Here is a 22,353-nt window from a genome sequence, read left to right as displayed (position 1 = left end):
ACACATCTATGAATCGTGTAAATTATGCAAGTTGATTTTTACTAACTATTAATTAAAATGACCAATAATTAGCGCCTAAATAAAGACCTACATTAAGACTGTCTTGAAACATTTAACAACTAAAGTGAAGTAATGGCGCCACCTTGTGGAGAAATAATAGATCCCGGATCCCGGAAGTGAATGATGTGTTGTTTGCTAGTGCACACTTACAGCTCTCAATCTACGGCTTCCACTGTCATATAGATGTTTAATTCCATCGCTTTCTGCGTCGTGCTATTAATATGGGATCCCTGTCAAAGGATACGGTAAGAGATAAGACGCAGTAGTTGAAAGCACGAATGTGGATATCGGCGCAGGTTAGACTGGTCGCAGGTAGTCGGTTAGCTTACAGGCTAACGTTAGCTAAATAATAATAGCACGCAGGTACATCTGTTCGCTGTGAATTAACCACGGATTTAAACGTCGCCATTAAATGTTTCAGTCACTGACTAGTGTACAGTTTTATTTGTGCTGTCATAACTAGGTAGAGACATTGTTGTTGAGAAACCTTATATTTGAATAACTCTATTACTAGCTTAGTTAAATGAGAATTAACATGCCGAACTACTCATTCGTGGACTTACATTGGCGACGTGTCCGCCTTTTCTCTCCACAGGTGCTAAGAAACAGAAAGAAAAGAGTTGAAAACACCCCGAGACCTCAGCTTTGACATCAAGTGGGTACAATTTACGACACCATGTTGGTGACCGCGTACCTCGCCATCATTTTCCTGCTTACCTTGTGTGTTGGCCTGGAGCTCACAGCACGCCGCATCACGCCACCTCAGTCCACCCCTACAGCCGTAGCCAACCCAGCTTTCCGTCGCTTCCAGAGTATTTTTCTCCGGGCATACCTTTTGGCTTTGTGGGCAGACTGGCTCCAGGGTCCTTACCTCTACAAACTCTACCGCCACTACAGCTTCCTGGAATCCCAAATAGCTATCTTATATGTGTGTGGCCTGGCCTCCTGTGTCCTGTTTGCTCCTGTTTCAGGTTGGCTTCCTCAGGTCTTGGGCCGCAGACAGACATGTCTTCTCTTCTGCGTGTCCTACTCTGCGTGTTGTCTCACCAAACTTTCCAGAGACTACTTTGTTTTGATTGTGGGCCGCATCCTGGGGGGTCTGTCCACCTCCCTGCTCGCCACCACATTTGAATCCTGGTATGTGCATCGTCATGTGGATGTCCATGATTTTCCCAAGGAGTGGATCCCCAGCACCTTCACCAAAGCTGCTACCTGGAACCATGGCCTCGCTGTGGGAGCAGGGTTGGCGGCTAACCTACTCGCTGAGTGGCTCCACCTGGGGCCTGTAGCTCCCTTTCTCCTGGCTGTCCCCTGCCTGGGCTGCTGTGGCTGGGTAGTGCTGACAGACTGGGGCAAGGAAGAGGCTGAAGGGGGCCCTGAAGGGGACAAACAGACTCTGATCCTTGGCACACCGAGTGGAGGAGTGGCCCCTTTGTCCGCTAAAGCACGGTTCTCACGCAGCTTCCATGAGGGTTTGCGCTGCCTGCTGTCTGACAGGAGAGTTATGCTCTTGGGTGCAGTGCAGGCTCTCTTTGAAAGTGTCCTCTATATTTTTGTTTTCCTGTGGACTCCGGTACTAGACCCACATGGCCCTCCTTTAGGAATAGTCTTCTCCTGCCTGATGGCTGCCAGTATGGTTGGCTCCTTGCTATACCGCCTAGCCACCTCCACTCGCTACCGTCTACAGCCTGGCCATGTGCTCTGCCTGGCTGTGCTGATGGCTTTTTTCTCTTTTTTCATGCTGACCTTTTCCACTGCCCCAGGACAGCCTAGGCCTCGTGAATCCTTCCTCGCCTTCCTGCTATTGGAGCTAGCCTGTGGCCTCTACTTCCCTGCAGTCAGCTTTCTGCAGGGCCGAGTGATCCCAGAAGAAAAGCGTGCTGGTGTGCTGGCCTGGTTCCGCTTGCCTCTGCACCTGCTGGCCTGCCTTGGGCTGCTGGCGCTCCATGGGGAGGTATCGGGAACAGGCGGAGGGGAGAGTGGTGGCGGCACCGGGCACATGTTTGGTGGCTGTGCGGTCATGATGTTGGCAGCTCTGATGGCTGTTGTCAGTCTTTTCACCCTGGGAAGAAACGACACAGACCTGAGACTGGAAGGGGAAATGTTCTGAGGATGTGGGCCACATGTCTGGTTTAAAATATGTCAGTTTTGTCTAACTGAACATAAAAAAAAACTCATGTTTGACTGAAGTAGTCCACATTGCCAAATGTATCGAAGGAAATCAAAACGGGGTGTTTTGGTAGCTAAAATAATTTTATTTAGATTTTTATGTGTCTGCCATGTTACTTCTTTGCCATTTGTTGTTGAGAGACATCTATTTGTTTAAGAACTCTTTGGGATGATAGCCATACCTTAATTTCTGGAAACTTGGTCGACATTGTCCAAATTTCTGCGTCCATTAATTATTCCAGATTAACTGGGATTGCCTTGATGAGTCTATCTATGGGGATGTTGCCTGATGAGTTTGACAGCATTTTTATAAGAATAAGTCATGTTTGTGCTTCACCAATGTTTTTTTTTTTCGTTTTTTTTTTTAAAAACTGGCCTGAGCAGAATTGAATTTACAGAGCGTGTGATGAACATCCAAAGAATGAAGGTCATGGCTAATAAGTAATCTAGTGTCTGAATTTCAGTCCTTGCAAGATTTATTTCTTCCACAGTGCTTTGATAACTGTGTGTTGCTGTTTTTTTCCCCCAGCATCTGTGTATTTTCAATGAAAGGAATACTACAGTAGGTCATGTTTACTTCAAATGCTTGTTCTGTATCGTTGACTGGATATTTTTGTCTATATTTTCTTAACATGTCTCTTCTTTTAAATAAAAGTGCACACAATATCCATAATGAATGTTTGTTTCAATTCAGTTCAATTCAATTTTATTTATATAGCGTCAATAACAATACAAATTGTCTCAAGACGCTTTACAAAACCCGGCCTGAAACCCCCAGAGCAAGCCTGAAGGCGACGGTGGCAAGTTTGTGTTTGGTTTCCAAATTGAATTGAATTGATTTATTTAAACTCGAAAAATCATTGAGGGCTTAGCCCTCATTTACAATGATGTCGAGTAAACACACATATAAATAATCCAAAATGGTGCAATGGCAGCTATTTAAATTTACCAAAGTTCTTTGGCTGCACATTTGATTTAACCCAAAATACCCCTAAATACATCATGAGACCAAACTAGTTTTAAAAGTTAGTACTGTGAAGGGTTTACTGAAAATTTTAAAATGTAATCTAAACATTAATTTCTGTAGAATGTGGACATTTTCCAAAGTTTTAGCCCCTGCGCCCTGTGTCCTACTTTTGCTGCAGACAAACATTTCTAGATTTCTCTGGACTTCGTTCTTCACATCATCATGCAGACATCCGTGCTCCCCGCTTTTTCCTGGCGCCGTGGTACAGTCCCAGCTTTTCTCTATGGCGCAGCTTCACCTGGATGCTGCTAGAACATCCCTCCGTGGGTGAGGGAGGGGTATCTGCACGAGTGTTAACTGCTGGGTTTTGGGGGGGGATATTACATCACTGCATCGTCAGAGCGTGTTCAGTCTGAGCAGAGCGACCAGAGCATCAACAGTCCCGGATCCTCTCTTGACAGCTGACAGCTAGCAGACACCAGAGCCGCACTGACCTACTGTCTCACCGACCAGGACGACCTACTGCTGGACCACAGACCGGCATCATGACGCAGGGAAAGGTATGAGCTCTTTTTATGATCAGTGAGTCAGGCATATCATCCCATGCTTGGTAAATGAGTAAAACAAAAACTACTGCGTGTTTTGAGTTTATGTTTGTCTCCTGCATCGTTACATAACAGTCAGTTGATGTACATGCTTACAGCTTAATATGCATTTTTAACATTAATAGAAGCCCTCAGGATTATTTATTCAATATAAAGCTTACCAGAGGCGTTTTATCCTGTTATATTTTCTGCCGTGTAGCTTTAAGCTTTTTAGTGTTACCCGAGTTTACATGTGAGTGAACTGCGTCACCGTTTTTTATCGCGTTGCGTCACCATGACAACACATTTCCTCCTGCATTAAATATCAGTGACTACGGTAGGCTAACACCCCCCCCCCCCCCCCAGCTTGTGTCCTCTTATATTTTCCATTCAGATAATTGTAAAATAATATTAATAATAATCATTTTCCCCTTTATTTATTTATTTATTTATTTATTTAATTATTCATTCATTCATTCATTCATTCATTCTAAACATATCCTAATTCTTCTGGCCTAGATGAGAGACACAAACTGGGGCTACATGTGGCCTAACCACCTTATTTCAGTGGGATATATATATTGTAAGTGAAATTAAAATTGTGGCGTGTTCGATTATAATTGCAGTTCTAGAAACTATTAAAATGACGAGACTGTCCTCGAAAAAACGACAACATATGTCGTATGTACAAGCGGCGTATTACGACCTCATGTTACGTTTCAAAGTTAAGCGACCTCTAGCGGTCGAGTAAATATCGACACTCCGGTCACAGTTGTCGTTTTTCCTGCACCCAAATTACGACTCAGTGTTACGTTTGAGGGTGACTAGCCGCGGTAGTGACCTCTAGCGGCATCGTAATAAGCAGGCTAAAAGCTGTTTTAATTCCCGCTCTGGAGCTGTTAATACGTCCCTTAATTAAGTTTTAATATTTTTTCATCATATAAAGTAACCCTGTAGATCCCCAATATGTGATCAGTTTATTCAAATAACGCCTGTCTGGAAGTTTGCTCGGACGTTGTCTGAGAAGTGAAGCGCCACCTGTGGAACCAGCCGACCGGGAGCAGCGGGTCATCTCAGAGGCGAGCAGCCGGCCTCCTGAGGTGATCGGCCGGTCAACCTCCGTCCTCATCCCGGGGTAGAAAAACGAGCCGATTAGTGTGAAAATACTACCCACATCCTCAAAGTGAATGCTACTAATGCCGTGTTACTCAATGCATTCGTTAAACCCGGTACACACGTGCAAGGACGAAATTTTGATTTCAGAGGTGGGGGGGACACAAGTATTTTTTAATAAAACTCTAATCTTTCAGTTCACTATGTTTTCTAGTGGTTCTTCTAGTTTTCTATTGCTACTTTTAAGTTTAATGTTCCCTTTTTTGGTTTGACTGGTTGTAAAGCATGTAGCAAAACATTATCACCCAATTCTGTGTTTCACCTTGTTAGTCAACTTCACTCCAACTCAGTAGCCTACCATCAATTTTACACTTATTTACACCCAGTGGTGTGCAGGTCAAACTGGCATCACAGTATGCATGACATGACCAGTGGGACAATTTGGGGTGCAACAATCATCAATTTTGATGGGTTATAGAGGGAAAAAAACCTAGTTTCACAATTATCATGAGTTCGGATGTATAAAATCACATCTGTATATATTGTATTTTTCCCTTTTTTAATAATAACAATAATAATAATACATTTTATTTATCAGCACTTTCAATAAAACTAAAACACTTTACAAGATTATTGAGAGCTTTGTAAATGAGGAGGAGGATCTTGAAGTGGATATGCTCCTTTATGGGGGGGCCAGTGAAGGTGTTGCAGGATGAGTGTAACGCAGTCCTTTGACTAACTTACACTTTGACTTCTAAAGAAGTCTCTTATGTCCACTTTTCTTTTTTTTAGACATCCTGTAACGCTAATTACCAAACAAACGTTAATGTAAATGAAACCTCTGATATTACAATCCTTCTAGCTTCCCAAGGTGGAGTGAAAGCGAGGACGGCCAATCACACAAGACACGGCAGAGCCAATCGAGGAGCTTGTGGGCGGGTCTAAACTAAGAGAAACAGGCTTCAGCTTGAGCGGCCGTTTCCCGCTTGGTCCTAGTGCTAGACGCGTCTCTGTTTGTTTTGGACGGTAAAAAGTGCAGGGGACTAAAACGGCCTGATTTCAAAAAAAAATATTTAACTCCATTTTTTGAGAACTCTTAGGTCCCTGATAATATATCAATCATAAAATTTGACCCCCCCCCCCCCCCCCCAAACAGATATTGGTTTGTTGCCTCAGGGCAACGTGCGACGGGGGTACTAAAATACCAAGGTTTTTACTACTACATGGAATGAGAATAAGCAAGCAAGAGATACATTAGAACAAGTTTTATTCAAAGAAACAGTTTAACAGACAATAAATGGCCTAAATATGCCTTTCTTTACCCACAAATGCATACACATACAAATGTACATGTACACAAAAGGAACACACAAAAGCATACACATGCATTGGGAAACACGTATTGCACATACAAGCACACACACACACAGACACACACAAACTCATTATATATGTTACCTTACTGACTGGCCCCTGACCTACTAACTAGCTCTCAAACCTGATTCTGGGGTCCACTCTTCCTCACTGTCCTCCTCAAGCTCACTGTCCTCACTTTCAGATGGAATGACCCTAACTTTTTCCTGCTTGTGACCATAAAATGTCCTTGGATCCATTTCCTACAAGCAATAGTAGAGAGTGCAGCAAATACATTGAGTATGGTGCTAATTATCTATCTCAGGACGTCTCCATCCAGTAGTATTATATTGCCCTAACAAAGGTGCTGCAACTGCACGATGTTGCCCTGGGGCAACGAATGAAAAAAACAATCAAATATGCTTTTCTCATGCACATTCACATATTTTTTTCAACCAAGTTATTTCACTTTGAAGTGTAGAAAAGTGAAATTTATCTTAGCGTTTGCTGGCACTCTTCCTCATGTGGCTTTGCTTCCTGAAAGGACTGCTCCACCCCCAGACACATACCCAAACCCACTTCAGCCCCTGATTTTATTGAACAGTGACATTATCTGGTGATTTTATGAAAAAAAAAAAATATGCAAAAAATATTTTAAGGGGTAGTGTCAGGGCCAGAAATATGATTTGATGCCTGAGGGCAACAGTATGCCAGAGGGTTAACTACTTCAATACACGCTTTCTCTTCAGAACAATAGATACTGTGATTGGTAAATTAAGCATGTAAAGTATGATAATAGCATTTGAAAATCTCCCTTGGGTCGTATTCGAGAGCATAATACAAACGACCTATGTGGTCGTATAAATTGGAGGGCTTGTTGGGAGATGACGTTTGTTGCATTAAACTTTAAAGACGGAACAGCTGATGAGGTGCCTGTTGAAGTGTCAATTATCAAGAGCAGTTGATATTTCAGCTGAAGGTTAGGCTATCACTGCTATAAGCTAAAGTTTCAGGTGTAGTGAAAGCAGTAATAGCAGCTCTCGGTACTGGAAGTTCTGGAAGTAAAAACAGTTGTGTGTGTTTTCCCTAGTTGAAATTTTCATTAACTGATTTCACTTCCTTACTCCTAAAAGTGCTGTTAGACCGCACACATAAATCTTACAGCAGGATACATACCGTACTGCATAAGCTGTAATCAAAATTGTCAAGACTACTGAATACGTTTTTAGTTTTCTGTGATGGTGAATCCATAGCAGTTGGACTAACTTGTTATCTTGCATCCATTCCCTGTATTGTGACTTACAGAGAATTATCAGAGTAGGCGCTTGCCAGTTCATTAGGTACACGAGTGAAAACGAACGCATGTTATGCTGTATTGAATTAAACAATGTAGTGTTTCTGTTATCTAGCCAAGGCCACTAACTAAAATGGGGCTGTCAAAATAGTAGAAACATGTACAACACAATACAATTCAACAGCCCTGCAAACCATAGCCTCCAAAATGAAAACACAGTTGAATGAACAGCTCTCCGAAACAAATTTGAATTTGATTTTATGCAGGTGTTATATTAGAATGGGTTTTCAGTAGTGTTTCAAATGAACTGGAAAGTAAGAGAAACCACTAGGATCTTGGAGAATAGAAACTCATTTGATTTGTTCTCCCTTTTAATGTTAATCAAAAAAATTGTTCATCTTTCCTCCCATCAGCTGCTTTTGGCAGACAAAGCTACCAATGAGTCCACCAGTGGACAGGCCTTGGTGTCACCTGCTCCTCCCAGCTATGAGGAAGCTACCACAAGTAAGACTGCACCTTATCCTCAGATATTTAATTGTGAAGTTATTCTGTTGTCTTTTGCAAATAAATTTGACAAAAAGTCAAATCAAAATCATGTCTTGGGGTGATATGGCAGTGATGAGATAACATAACATAGATGGCTGGTTTTAAAATGTTCTCTTGAAACACGTCAAAGTCTTAAATGAACGTCTTCTTCAGGCATCAGCGCTCCTTGCTACAGTGATGTTGAGAATCTCACAGAGTTCACTTGGGACGATCGCAACATCAGGAGGGTTTTCATCCGTAAGGTATCAAAAAGCTTTATGATCACACTGATCACGTTTTCACCTTCAATGAGCACAGTTAAACTTTTGATTAGAACATACCAGTACATATACAATTATGTAACTTTCTTTTAGGTGTATACCATCCTGATGGTCCAGCTTTTGGTCACTCTCGCTGTTGCGTCTCTTTTCACATTCTGGTGAGTGTTCTGTTAATTAGTTTAAGTTACCTGTCACGTTGAACAAGTGATTTGCATAAAACTCACTGGGTACTTACTTAAAACTGTCTTTTTGTAGTGACCCTGTGAAAGACTACATCCAAGCCAACCCTGGGTGGTACTGGGCCTCTTAGTAAGTAACAAGTCTAGTCAGACACACATTTCGGCTGATGTCACTTCTATCTAAATTATAATATAAATGTTTAACAATATTTCTGTTGTTTTTTGACAGTGCTGTATTCTTCGTCACATACCTGACTCTGTCTTGCTGCTCTGCACCAAGGTAAGTTAAACATCAAATCCACAACATAAAAAAAAGAAAATATTAAATATAATATTACAACTCTTATCTTTGCTCTTTTCTACAGGAGACTGTTTCCATGGAATCTGATCTTGCTTGCCATCTTCGTAAGTGCAAGATTGATATGTGTTATGTTTTTAATAACTTTTGCATTCCTTATGTAAAGATTACGTCTCCTCGCCGATTTATTTTTTGATTAATATTTTATAAAACAACCAACAGACAGAGATTTACAGAAGTAGCCTCCCAAATTAGACTTTTATTTTATTTTATTTATTTATTTTTTTACACATGGGCCTAAACAGTAAATAAAATGATCTGAAAACAAATTTCTGAATGCATTTCTTGACCTGCCTGTAGGTATTTTAAACAGATGCCAATATTTTGACTTGATTGTCCTATGTCCTGTTGCAGACACTCTCCCTCTCCTACATGACAGCGATGTTGTCCAGGTATACTTTATATTTGCTGTCTATTTCATGTAACTATTGTGGTGACTTTGCATATCATCTTCAGGATTTCTTCTTAGCTAGCATGTTGGCTTTGCCTTCAGTTATATAGCCAGGAGTGTATTACAGTATGGTAGGTTAAGGTTAGTTTAATAATTCACATAAAATCCTTACTCTTCAGGGAGTAATCAGGAAACCTTGTGTACAAATATAGGAAATAAATTTAAAAAATCTGTTTCTTTTTTGATTTAATAGCTTCTATAACACCAAGTCGGTGGTGATGTGTCTGGGCATCACAGCAGCAGTCTGCCTCATAGTCACAGTCTTCAGCTTCCAAACAAAGGTGAGAAAAATGAAGTTTCCCCTCCTGTACTTTATTTTGTAGTTGATCCACCATAGGTAGTTAAAATGATTCACATATTTCTCATTTTCATCCTCTCTGATCTAAGTATGTTTGATTTCATGATCTTTCTCCATCCAGTTTGATGTGACCTCATACCAAGGGGTGCTCTTTGTCTTCTGCATGGTAATGTTCATCTCTGGACTGGTGCTGGCCCTTGTCCTCCCTTTTCAATATGTAAGTATGATGGACTGTAACAAATAATCACATCATTTGTGAATGAGGTAAAACTGGAATGTGGAGGAATTTAAATGAATCTGGAATTTAAGAGTAAGCTACTGTGACCAAGCAATTTCCCTTGTGGATGAATAAAGTTTATCTAAGTCTAAGTCTAAGAGACAATGACGTCCCTGTCAAGGTTTGGGCACATCAAGAATTGTTCTGTAGTTTTACTACTTTCAACATTGTATAACAATAGTGAAGACATCTAAATTATGAAATTATATGGAATTATAGAGTAAACAAACAAAAAAAAAAGAAGTCATCATTTGCTTTGATAATCGCTTTGCACACACTCTCAACCATCTACATGAGGTTGTCACCTGGAACTCTTGGACTTCTTTTCTTGAGACAGTCCTCATGAGAGCTAGTTTCATCCTAGTAGCTGATGGTTTATACAAATTCTTATTTCTCTTAACTAAGATGAGCCTTACTTTCCATCATATGCACCAAAACAGTAGCTGAATGGGGTTATTTACTATATAACAATGCTACTTGGACACAGCCTAACTGATGGTCTAGAGGGCATTAAGAAGGAAAGAGACTCCATTTAAATTTTGATATGAAAACCTGTTCTAGATAGATATAGTGTGCAATGTTGCCTGCCAGGTTTGGATTCTAGTTATTTATTAGATTGTGTGTCTTCACTATTGTTATACAATGTATAAAATATAAATACACTCTGTATGAGTGGGTGGGTTCAAATTTTTGACTGGCATTTACATCAACTCTAAATGTAAATTCTAGTCTAATATAGTAAATATGTCCCTTGCAACTAATATAGACTCAACTCTAATTTCAGAACACATTTAGTAATTACATCCCAGTTGATTTGCTCATTGTAAAGCATCTTAAATATAGGGCATCTCATGCAGTCATCTACTTATGTACTTTTACCCCATTAGGTACCTTGGCTGGATACCATATATGCTGTCTTGGGAGCCATATTGTTTACCATGGTAAGAGTACACTGAGAAACAGTCAAGCCATGACTGATAGACCAGATCATATGCTGCAGAGTACATAACAAATAATAACAAATGTCTCACTTGCCGTTTTATTATCTGTCGCAGTTTTTGGCGTTTGACACCCAGCTCCTCATGGGGAACAAGCGGTACGCCATGAGTCCAGAAGAATACGTCTTCGCCACTCTCAACATTTACCTGGATATCATCTATATTTTCTCCTTCTTCCTGCAAATCTTTGGAACAAAACGAGAGTAGACACGAGTAAATCAGATCCGCAGACGAGGGATGCACCAGTTTGGAAATTTAGACAAACACGATAAGAGTCTTTTAACAGATTGTGGTGACAGTGCTTCCACTTATGACAGATTTACTTTTTGCCTGATTCTGATAAGGTAATGAATACTTTATGACTCTCCTCTACAGCTATACATGTACATGACACAATTCACAGAACTGTTCCCTCTTTTCTAGCATGTTTGTGAACCCAAACTACCTTATAGACACTCTGTGGTTTCCTACATTTAATGTAGATGAAACATACTGTGAGTATCAATATGAAGCTGTATGGGTGTCCATATCCATAAATATAAAACATGCAAACAATAAATGTTCACTCTCTTTAGGAGGTATTGAATCTAAACTACATCATGCATGACTCTAAAAAAACAAAACAACCTAACTATGCCAAGTCACGCAGTCATTCCATATTTGGACTTTTGCTGTGGGTGGTGATTTAGTGACTGAAAGCACAAATGTAACTTAAAAATAGCTTAAAAGACTTAGTTATGTTTTCAGTCATGTCTAGTGTTGTCTGAATACTGTGAATTATAAGACACTCCTTTTACAGTGTTTAACCATTTGAGGGTATGTAACATGATTTCCTGGGTTTTGAATGACAATCTTACAATATTTTTTCTTATCCCTGCCTTGGTTTATTGACTCATATTCATTGTATATGTAGATAGTCAGTATTTTTGATCAATTGAACAATCACACTTCTGTTCTTTATTTTATTCACATTGTTGTTGTGAGCATGTCATATTGTCTAAAATGTGTGTTTTGAGATCTTTTGAATAAGGATTGTTTAGACTAATGGGGGTGGTGACAAATAATGAATCTAAGTATAACAGTGCCATATATGCGTGAATTTACTGCGGATTTTGATAAGGCCGGGGTTTGTGGAGTAACATGACAGCTATATTTTGTGACATTTGAAGTTTATTTTTTTATGACAGTGATATATTTAAGAAAGTGTGTGATATACAATTGCAGGTCTGATACTTGTAATGAATTTCTAAGTCTTAAGTGCCCTTGGATTACCTTTATTTGATCATATTGACATGTTACATTGCTTAAGGAGCACCTTGCATTTCACTGTGGAAGTGATGTCACTGTATACATTTAATAAAGGGTGAATGTGTATGCATGTGGTCACTGGTTCTCTCTGATTCATTAAATTGTGCTACATAGGTCTACATATGCATTACATTTAGCCCACAGTATGTTACTTGTGTAGAAGCCCGTCTAAGAAATTCATGAGGAAAAAAGTGAGGGAAGATTATGACAACAAACATGATCATAATTTCACTTTAATATCACTTCAGCCTCAACATGTCAAAGTTGTGGAAGTATTTTCCTTTTTTTATTTTACAGGAAGAAATCAAATATTAACACTGCTGTTATCTTAAAATAGCATGCATTTCAAAGATGTGTTGCTTACATGAATAATGATTTTCAGCTGCAAACTGTGTTTTGTACTTGTAGTTATCTTGTTCATATGTATATATCAAAGTGTCCATTCACTATACAGCTTAAGTTTCCACCTATAGATTCCACTTGTATATCTTCTGTTTATACCTTCATTTGTGTATTTTGTGATATAATATATTGTGGTAAAAGTAGTGTGGTAATTGTTGTAGTAGCAGTATAGGTAGTTGTTGTCTGTATCTTGTCTACAAATGTGTGGCAAAGTGGACCTATGAGAAATAGCATTTCACGGCTCTGTATCTTTCCATGAACATATTGTGGAAGTGACAATAAACAAAAGCTGAGCAATTTCAGACTTCTGGTCTTCAGGGTCCTGTTAAATGAACCCTCCCAAGTTTTCTGTCTCAGACTTGAGCATGATGCAGTTCCAGTCTGGATCTATGCAACTGATGCAATACAACAACAAGTGCACATGAAAAATTAATTCATATATCCATAAAACATTTTCCATGAAAATAAATAAATAAAAAAGCAATATACAAATGCTTCAAATGAGCAATGTGGAACTACAAAAATAACTTTTTCAGCAACTGAAATCACACTACTTGGCCAGATGGTGGAGCTATCCATCTGAGGGCTACATTCGGTTTTTAATTTATCAGAGATAACATTTATATCCTACTCACTCTCAACATTTTTCTGTCTGACTTCAGTGATTCAATGGATTAGAATACTGTCTCTATAGAAATGAAGGACAAAACTACCAAACTCCAGTTTTGAATAAATCTGATTTAATTTGATCCTTTGATGAGAAGCTGTGAACACGTGGGATAATGAGCCTTTAAATCAGATTTATGACGTATTATTAGCACAAACAAGGCAAGAGAACACTCACCTTTAGTAGCTGTCACTCCAGACTTTAGTGCGCGGGGAGAAACTTTTCTGTGACGTAGGAAGTGTGTTAGTATTTCAAAATACTGCAGCAGTGAACACCTTGAACAGAAGAACCAAAGGAAACTGACCTCCCAAAGGAAAAAGATAAATCTGGATAGTCTCCAAGTCTCTTTTAGTTATTAGTTTGAAGCGAGCAGAAGAACACATTAAGTCTGCGACCCCTGCTGATCTTGCCCAGTACCAGTTTACATCTTAAGCACATAGGTCAACAGATGATGCAGTCATCACAGCTCCTTGTGCAGGTCTTACACACCTGGTCCAGGATGTGTGTTTTCCTGGTCCAGGTGTGTGAGGACACATGTGAGAACCATGTACCTCTAAAAAGTTAGCTATTTATGAAGCCAGACAACAGTCCTGCTGTCAGCTTTGTGTGAGTGCACTGTCCAGCTAAGCCATTAGGGTTCTTAAATCATTTATTTAATTAAAAATATTACAAATTAAAAATCACCATATCTGGACGTTCGTGGGTTTCACTTGACAGGAAGGACAAAAGTGGAGTACAAATTAGAATATTATTTATTTTCTGTGATAAGGTGCCTGAAATACAAAATAGTCAAGTAAAGTAGTTGTACTTAAGGAGACTACGGTAGGCCTTCAGAGAACTCTTAATGTAGTTTAAAACTATAAAATAATGATAAATAAAACGCTGTATTTGTTTCCATTTTTTTTTTATTGAAAAAAGACGTGTATATACAACTAATGCAGATGTGCTCAACCACTGGTCATAAGGTAATACAAAATTAAAAGTTTAAATAAATGAGGTACATTCGGGACAAAATCAACCACGATAAGAAGTAACAATAAATAAAGTAAAAATATAAAATAAAACTTATACAAACCACGTATCATATAATTTAACAGTTTTATAGAGTTTGTACACTTCAAAGCTTTGATGTATTCTTAAAATTCACATGTGAATATGAAGCAGGGTGTTACGTTGGCTACTCTATTTTTGTGCAGATGAAAGTTTCCAAACAAAATCAACAAGCTGACAGCAAATTTAATCTGGTCCTTGTCATGAACAAAATATGTGATGATCTTTTTACATTCAAATTTCACATTACATTTAGTTTTGCACACTATATATTCTTCCAGTCGAGTCCAAAACCTAATTGAATATATACAATAGTAAAATACATGTGTCAATGATTCTGGTTCATTTTGACAAAAAGTACAATTGTTTTCAATGTCTAGAAATTTGGAGAGATATATATTTGTGAAGTATATATTGTGCAAAACTTTAAAGTGCAGTTCTTTAATTTAGTTAATATTTAAATGGTAACAGCCATGCCCTGTGCCAAACAATACCTACAAAGATGTTGTTCCAAAAAGCTTTTCCTCTAGGAGTTATTTTCCTTTTTTCGTAGAAAGTGTTACGTAAATGTTTATTATTGCATTTAACATCACTTAGATCAATGCCAGTTATCATAGAAAAGGGGATATATTCTTAAAACTTCTTGAAATTGCAAATGACTTTTCATTAGATGAATTAAACCGTTAGGGATAGCTTTCATCACTGAATTAAATTCTCTGCTTGTTACAGGAAAGGACTTGATAGGAATCTCTCATAGCTGAGCAATAAACCGTTAGTATCAAAGAGATCACCAACATATATAATACCCTTGTCAATCCAATTTTGCTTGAAAATAGATTTCGTCCCAATAGTAATATCTCCATTATTCCATATGACAGTCTTGTGAGGGGAAAAGTTATGTTTGTAAAATAAAACGCTGTACACAAGTCACTGTGAGCGGGTGTGACGTTGAAATTAAATGCTCTCCTCTGGTACACTCGGAGTCACATCGTCCACTCAGTCATCCAATCACAGTCTGCGATGGTAGAACGTCCGGTTCAGCCATGTTGTGGTTTTGAATGAGGAAGAAGCGGGAGATATTATTCTTCAACGAGTTTATATACAATTTATAGCCGTGTTGCGGATATATAAAAGAGCTGGGGTGTGACTCAAAATGATAGCCGTTTGTCCGAACGCGTTAGTTGCGACTTATCGCATTCCCGCTGGAATTTAAACACACTTCCATAAATTAGCCGTTAGCGTTAGCTAGCACCGGAGTTAGCATAGCGTGCTAGCTACACAGCTAGCTATTTCTAAGCTAACTAGTAACAGTTAGTTGCGTTCGCGGGGAAGTAAAATGGTATTTGTGAGGAGTGTTAGCGCTTGAAACTGCCCGAGCAAAGCTTCCCCAGTCGAATGAAGCTTATTAGCTCAATTTGGTTTGGCTGCATTGACAGGTGAACTGAAAGCGGTTAAAGCGGTTTATCTCGAAGCCAGCGGCGTTATACCTAAAACTTTTGAGCCATGTTGAATAAAATTTACGAATGGATAGAAACAAGCTTTGCCAATCTTCGCAATGGTGTACCAGCTGCGGAGCACTCAGATGCACACCGGGCACCGAGGGATGGCCACATGAGGAGGAAAAGACCGATTGAATGGTACGAGTATTATTCCTACCTGTAACCAAAAGCCCCCAAGATACTAAATTAGTCAGTGTAATTGCCATTTATGTGGGGCCGCGGTTAATTGCTGGTTATTTTCAGTTTGGTGAAATTGTTGCACTGTGTTATTAACCGCATACAATTTACCTGTGTTTCTTAAAGTTTGGACGATGGCAATAACCTCGACCAAGATGGCTTAATAATAAAGAAATCAAGAATGGGTAATTGCAGAGTCACTCTTCGTAACATATGCTGTGTGAGTGTTTCTGTGGTTACAGTCTGACTGACACTCATTTTCTGCAGGAGATCTTATTGATACAGTCAAGAGTGCAGCTGAAGGAGTTAAGAGTCATAGTTCCAGTGTGGCCACATGGATGAGGAACAATGTAAACCCTGCCCTGAGAAATATACTTCCTACCTCCCCTGGCCCTCCACCTGGAGAGCCACAGCCCTCAACATCAGCAGCAGTCTGGACACGGAGGCCGGTAAGGAATAACAACATTTGCCCTCACTGTAAACAATGTCAAAACACCTGCGACTTCTGTGTAAACTTGTGTGTGTGTTTGGTTTAAGGTCGTTGACAGGAATTCTCTGGATGAGACGTTTGCTGCTCCCTCAACCACTTTGGAGTGGAAAACATCCAAGTCAGGTAGGATTGGCACTTGAAGCATGACATACGCTTTCACATGACATAGCTCTCAAATGCATGGATAATTTGCTTTCACACCCCATTACTTTTCTCACTAGCAAACTTGCTTTCAGTTCAGTTTAGTTTCTGGTACTTTCCAGATTGGTTTCTTTACGTTTTAGTTTTTGTTGTTTATATATGTTTAGTTTTGAGTAGTTCGGTAGTCCAGCCCCATCTTAAGAATGCATTCACCACTGCCTCTTCATACTTGTTGTATTGACCATTGTGACCAAACTGACCAAGACATTTCCTCCATATTTTATTGTGTAAGTACAGTTTTTCTTTTAGTTAACTAAAGAGGTGTTTCACTCATAGTTTAAGTTTTGGTTAACATTAATAACCTTGGTCCTAACTTCTCTCTGCTCTAATTGGGTACAACTTGACAGTTTGTAGATTACACAGGGTGAATTATAGTCCCCAGTTCAAAACAATCTGATGGCATCCCATGAATACAGTTTAAGGAGTCTGTGCAGGCTTTGAACTCTTGGAAATAAGTTAATTATTGTACCGATTTTTCCTGATTCTAGAGTGGTTGCGTAATGAGAAGTCCATTATGGGATCAAGAGTATGTAGGCGGCAAGTGTGCATGAGTCCTACGCATCGTGAGGTCCCCAAAACAAATGGCCACTCGGCCATCTTGCCGACCTCCGTCGCCCCCAAAGTGCACCCCTCTCCACGGTTAGGAAGGCCCCTAAACCTTCGACCTCATGGAACTCCAAGGTATTTCTTATGTTTTGGTTTTTGACTTCAGATAAGAAAGAAAATGCTCAGTTTCAGTCACTGCTTAAAAGATCTATCTTATGAATAATTGTCATTTCATGGTTTTTGCTTACCACACTGTGTCTGCAGTTTGTTCAGTGGGCCAGGTACCCCAACTTCCTGCACCAGCATGTATGAGAAGACCTTTCCCATCAAAGTGGTGCAGAGCCCAACACACAGCACCTCATCAGGCCGCTTACACAGAACCAGGCCTCGCTGCACAGCTCAGGAGGTCAGACATCAGGCCAAGAAGGCACCATGTAATTCCTTTAGATTCATCTGTTGCATGACTTTGTGTGTAAACCCCATGGTTCTCCTCTGTCCCTGTCAGTCTGTCCGTGAGGAGGAGAAGGAGGTCTACAGGCAGCTTCTGACCATGGTCTCAGCCGGTCAGTCGTCTTTCCTTCACAACGGCAGCTCACACACCATTGTGAGGTCACACAGAGATTTGTACGTATGCAAACTAATTTACTTTAAAGATGCCGTACTACCATACTTGCATAAAATGAACAGAGATTTAAAATGTTGGTGTCCTCTTGTTGTTGCTGTTGCACAAGAGGAACATCACAAAGAGTATTCCAGAAGTCAGCTTCTCTACTGGACTGTGTCTAGAGGAAGTCTCTTGTCTCATCTTCATATACCCTCACTGTCTCATCAGCACCAGCTTCCTCACAAACAGCCGCAAACTGCTACAGTTGCCTTCCCCAACTGGGTCAGCAGCAGGAGGTACTTCAGAGGGACCCAGCAGCCCACCCAGTCCCAGGGGCATGTCTAGTCAGTCCTCCAGCAACCTCCCCAGCCCATCCGGGGGCTCCAGCAAGCCAGGGATCCAGACGTGGTCTCTGGACACAGACCTCAGCTCCAGCAGAGCAGCTACTCTCATATCAGTTCCCTCCCCATCAGCTCTGCAGGATAACTCCTCTCAGGACACACAGTCATCAGGCAAGACATCTTCGTGAACACTTAATAGAAACATTGACAAACATTTAGTATTTTCTCCCTTGGTGTAACGTCATTGTCTTTTCTTGCAGCTCATGATGGTGACTCTGTAATTATTGTAAATGAGCAAAAAGGCAAAAAGCAAGACAGCCCAAGGTAGGCATTTTTTTATTTTTTTATTTTTCAGTCACTCTTTTGTTTACATTGTTTTATGACTAGCTGCTTGTAATGCATGTAACTGTGCAAGCATAGTTGGAGACAAAGGCATCTAAACATTTCATGCTGCTGTAGTAGTGGTGTAAACAGGTATACAGTCAGCTCATGGGTAGTTTTATATTTTTACACACAAAAAATATGTAACTATATTTCTATTTTTACAGTGTGCCATGTTTCCAAGCCGAGTTATGGATCAAAGAATTGTAAGTACACTCCGAAGCAATTAATGATCTGATTCACTCTTGTTTTTTGAACAAAGCAAAGAGAAAACACATATTTTTTGTTACTGCAGGACTAGTATGTATGACTCTCGGGCAAGAGAGAGACGGAGACAGATAGAAGAGCAGGAAGCTCTGGCTGCCCAGCTGCTGCGACAGGTGAGTGTTCACCTCACCTCAGTCCTCTTTAACGTTCAGCTTTATCATGTTTAATGTTTCCCTTATTATTGAATTAATGTCGTGCAATTTCTGGTTCTCAGCGCCTGTCAGAAGAGGGGCCACGTAGGCCAGATGTGGAGGTCCATGTACGAGTTCCTTTGGAGAAGGAGGTTCCTTTGACTTATGTGATAGAGGAACCTAAGCCTTCGGAAGAGAAACCAGAATTCCCTGAATTCACAGAGGTGTGGTCATTGTATCTTAATTTATTAGCAGATTTAGATGACACACTCGCACATAGAAGATTTATATATGCCTAAAATTTGTATTTATTCTGTTTAAAAAGTAAAAATGCATTTGAAAGTAAGAATGTCTATATGTTTGACTTAGTGGGGTTTTGATATGCATTTGCTGATTTTATTGTAACATAATTTTCTTTATACTGTTTAAGTAAAGCAATAATAGTTGTTTTCACCATTTAAGTCTCTGTCTTTGGTTCTGTAAGATCAGACATGAGTAAAACAAACAAATTCAAATGAATGCAATATTACAAGTACTGGTTATTTGACCTTCTGGCTCATTTCTATATGTGGGATTTATCAATCTCATATACAATACGTATTAATTTTCATGATTTTTCACATATGTGCTGCCTTGCTCTCTCTCTCTCTCTCTCTTAAGGAAATGGAGGGTGAGGTGAACAAAGTGCTGAGAGGGGGAAGTCCTCATGAAGTATTAAGTGAAGGTTTTGGTCTCAGCCTTACACGTAAAGACCTGCAAACCCTCAGCAACCTCAACTGGCTCAATGATGAGGTGAGTACATAATCCACTCAAGTTAGGATCTAAATTATACATAGGTTTTTGTGTATGAATTATCAGCAGGCAATAATATTGACATTCGTTCGGTTATGCGTACATTATTATATTTAAAAAGTACACGGTCATGATGTTATTTTACATGTAATAACTCACAGAACTTTGCTATACAGTAATGCTGAGCCAGTCAATTCACACCTCTCCCCACTTAATTTCTCAGGTGATCAACTTTTACATGAACCTGCTGGTGGAGCGCAGCAAGGATCCCAGCCTGCCATCAGTCAACACTTTCAACACTTTTTTCTATCCCAAACTGCGCAGCAGCGGCTACTCTGCTGTCCGCCGCTGGACAAAAAGAACAGACATCTTTTCTAAAGACATCCTGTTGGTTCCTGTCCACTTGGGGGTGCACTGGTGCCTCTCTGTAAGTCTGAATTGCCATAATTGTGGAAATGTGGAAGAATCAGTCTTGGGATTTATATTGCATTTTTCTTATTATGCTTATTAATATTCTCAGGTGGTGGATTTCCGCAAAAAGGCCATCATGTACTTTGACTCTATGGGAGGAAACAATGATGAAGCCTGCAGACTATTGTTGTAAGTAACTGTAAACTTCTGTAGAATGATCCGAGTCATTCAAGTGAAAAAGAAAAACATTCATTTTGTTTCCCCAGCGATTACCTGCAACAAGAAAGTAAGGACAAGAAGGGAAAAGCGCTGGATACCTCGGGCTGGACTCTGCACAGCAAACAGCGCTGCGTAAGTCTTGCACACATGATCACTGAAAGCATCACCTTGTTTGCTTGACTCATCAGACTATCATCACTTATGAATTCTGTAGGGAATTTCTAGTTAAAGTCCCTAAAAAAAAAAAAAAAAAATAGTGCAGTTGTTGAAATATAAAATAAAAATGCCAGTCTTTCTTGCTCAGTCAGTTTAACTTGCAAGGCTTTTAAAATCTTGTTCTAGTAGTATTATTAGACATTTGTTTACATTGTTGATTTGTGCTTCTGTGACACTGTTATCCTTCCTGATGATGATCTTTTGGAAAATCGTATTACTCTGTTGGGATAGGAAATGAATTTTCGAAGCAGTGGTTTAATCAGTAGTTTGCGTGCACCCTTCAACTTCAGTTAACATCTGCATTCCTCCTTTGCTCTTCAGGAAATCCCACAGCAGATGAATGGTAGCGACTGTGGGATGTTCACGTGCAAATATGCAGACTACATTACCAAAGACAAGCCAATCACATTCACACAGGTAATCACAAACAGCACCAACAGACCACATGTATCCAGTAAATCTGTATAGAGGCCCAAATGGCTAACCCGTCTTTTCTCATTGACAGAAACACATGCCCTACTTCAGAAGAAGGATGGTTTGGGAGATCGTCAACCATAAGCTGTTGTGATGTTGGGATGATGATTGTGAACTGTAAGCTCACAAATTGTTGAGCTTCGCTGCCCGGGAGGATCCACTGACAGTAGTCCTTCGCGGTCAAGACGTGCACACCAGCTCCTCAGATCAGGAACCAGCTCTGCCAGTTTCCATCCACTAATGTCAATTACGCCCTCAGCTAATATTGGCTGATGGGATGTTGCTGGCGCTCCAATCACTGCCTCCAAGTCTTCTTTACCAGTTCCTTGTTTTTTGTTTCGGTGCACCCTTGGGAGCATCGTTACAGCAGCTGAAACACTGCGTATTTTGTATTTTTGCCCAGCCAGAACTGTTTTTGAAATCCTACTTGTACTGACTTACAAATCATACTCTGAGGTGCAATGTTTTTGTTTTTTTGTTTACATGAGTGTTTTATGCTGCATTGTTTTTTTATAACCATAATAATATTATATTTTGTATCTGCAAAGGAAATTTGACATTACCTTGAAACACCGACATTGGAATGACATCTAGGTTATGTTTGAGCACGAGACTTCTTCAGTTGTTCCTTCTTTTTTTTTTCCAATGAGAAAAGGCTGCAGCTATTACAACTGATCCTACTATTTTCTCGATTGATTAATCCGTGTCATTACTTCTCAAAAAATCGTGAGAAGACTCCATCCTAAAGCTTCAGAAGTCACGTTTTCATATTGAATCATACCGAGTTTATTTTTGGAAATGAGAAAATATTCATATTTGAGAAGCTGAAACCGGAAATCTTTATGTTGACAAATGTTGACATTTGTTTTAAAAAAAAAAATAAGATTAATGTGTACAGAAAGAGTTGCCAGTCATTTTTCTTATTGATCGTCAGTAAATATTTTGTTGCAGCTTTATGACATAACATGAACCAAACTTGATTCATTATGAAATTTGTTTGATTAAAACGCACAACAGTCTTCACATGTGACATTGCCTCAGAGTATGATTTACTATGAATATACAGTGTTGTCTTATTAAGACACTTGCAAGTGTAACAAAGCAGTTACACCCACAAAACAGCAGGTTAATAAAGAAATTGCCATTTTCTTCTAATCCATTAGTCTTGATAAGATTGTAAATTAAGGCTCAAAGTCTATTTTATGTATTTCAGAGTCTTTTTGTTCATTGGGAACTTTTTTGGCATATTCAGTATATTTTGAACTTTGTA

General features: G+C 39.6%; 3 protein-coding genes across 3 annotated transcripts; all 3 read left to right on the top strand.

Moving 5' to 3' along the window:
* Positions 1 to 11: 11 nt before the first annotated feature.
* On the top strand, positions 12 to 2,891 carry mfsd5 (major facilitator superfamily domain containing 5). Its single transcript, XM_084554090.1, has 2 exons — positions 12 to 305; positions 656 to 2,891. Exon 2 carries the CDS (start codon positions 737 to 739, stop codon positions 2,168 to 2,170), a length of 1,434 nt encoding a protein of 477 aa, XP_084410216.1. The 5' UTR covers positions 12 to 305; positions 656 to 736; the 3' UTR covers positions 2,171 to 2,891.
* Positions 2,892 to 3,591: 700 nt separating this feature from the next.
* LOC311493832 (protein lifeguard 2-like) lies at positions 3,592 to 12,676 on the top strand. The gene is made up of 12 exons (XM_084552616.1): positions 3,592 to 3,756; positions 7,954 to 8,044; positions 8,240 to 8,328; positions 8,440 to 8,504; positions 8,602 to 8,655; positions 8,755 to 8,805; positions 8,891 to 8,930; positions 9,238 to 9,275; positions 9,528 to 9,615; positions 9,754 to 9,849; positions 10,797 to 10,850; positions 10,965 to 12,676. The coding sequence occupies exons 1-12, from the start codon at positions 3,742 to 3,744 to the stop codon at positions 11,112 to 11,114; spliced, it is 831 nt and encodes a 276-aa protein (XP_084408742.1). The 5' UTR covers positions 3,592 to 3,741; the 3' UTR covers positions 11,115 to 12,676.
* Positions 12,677 to 14,820: 2,144 nt separating this feature from the next.
* On the top strand, positions 14,821 to 21,968 carry senp1 (SUMO specific peptidase 1). The gene is made up of 18 exons (XM_084554338.1): positions 14,821 to 15,971; positions 16,137 to 16,195; positions 16,278 to 16,459; positions 16,548 to 16,623; positions 17,190 to 17,382; positions 17,512 to 17,653; positions 17,753 to 17,871; positions 18,080 to 18,363; positions 18,453 to 18,516; positions 18,741 to 18,779; positions 18,869 to 18,953; positions 19,055 to 19,195; positions 19,632 to 19,763; positions 19,987 to 20,190; positions 20,284 to 20,363; positions 20,441 to 20,525; positions 20,931 to 21,026; positions 21,115 to 21,968. Exons 1-18 carry the CDS (start codon positions 15,838 to 15,840, stop codon positions 21,175 to 21,177), a joined length of 2,178 nt encoding a protein of 725 aa, XP_084410464.1. The 5' UTR covers positions 14,821 to 15,837; the 3' UTR covers positions 21,178 to 21,968.
* The last annotated feature ends 385 nt before the right edge of the window (positions 21,969 to 22,353 follow it).

Source organism: Chelon labrosus (assembly GCF_963514085.1).
Source record: "Chelon labrosus genome assembly, chromosome: 10".
NCBI lineage: Eukaryota > Metazoa > Chordata > Actinopteri > Mugiliformes > Mugilidae > Chelon > Chelon labrosus.
The sequence above is the reverse complement of the archived record's forward strand: the minus strand, read 5'-3'. Positions and strand labels throughout refer to the sequence as shown.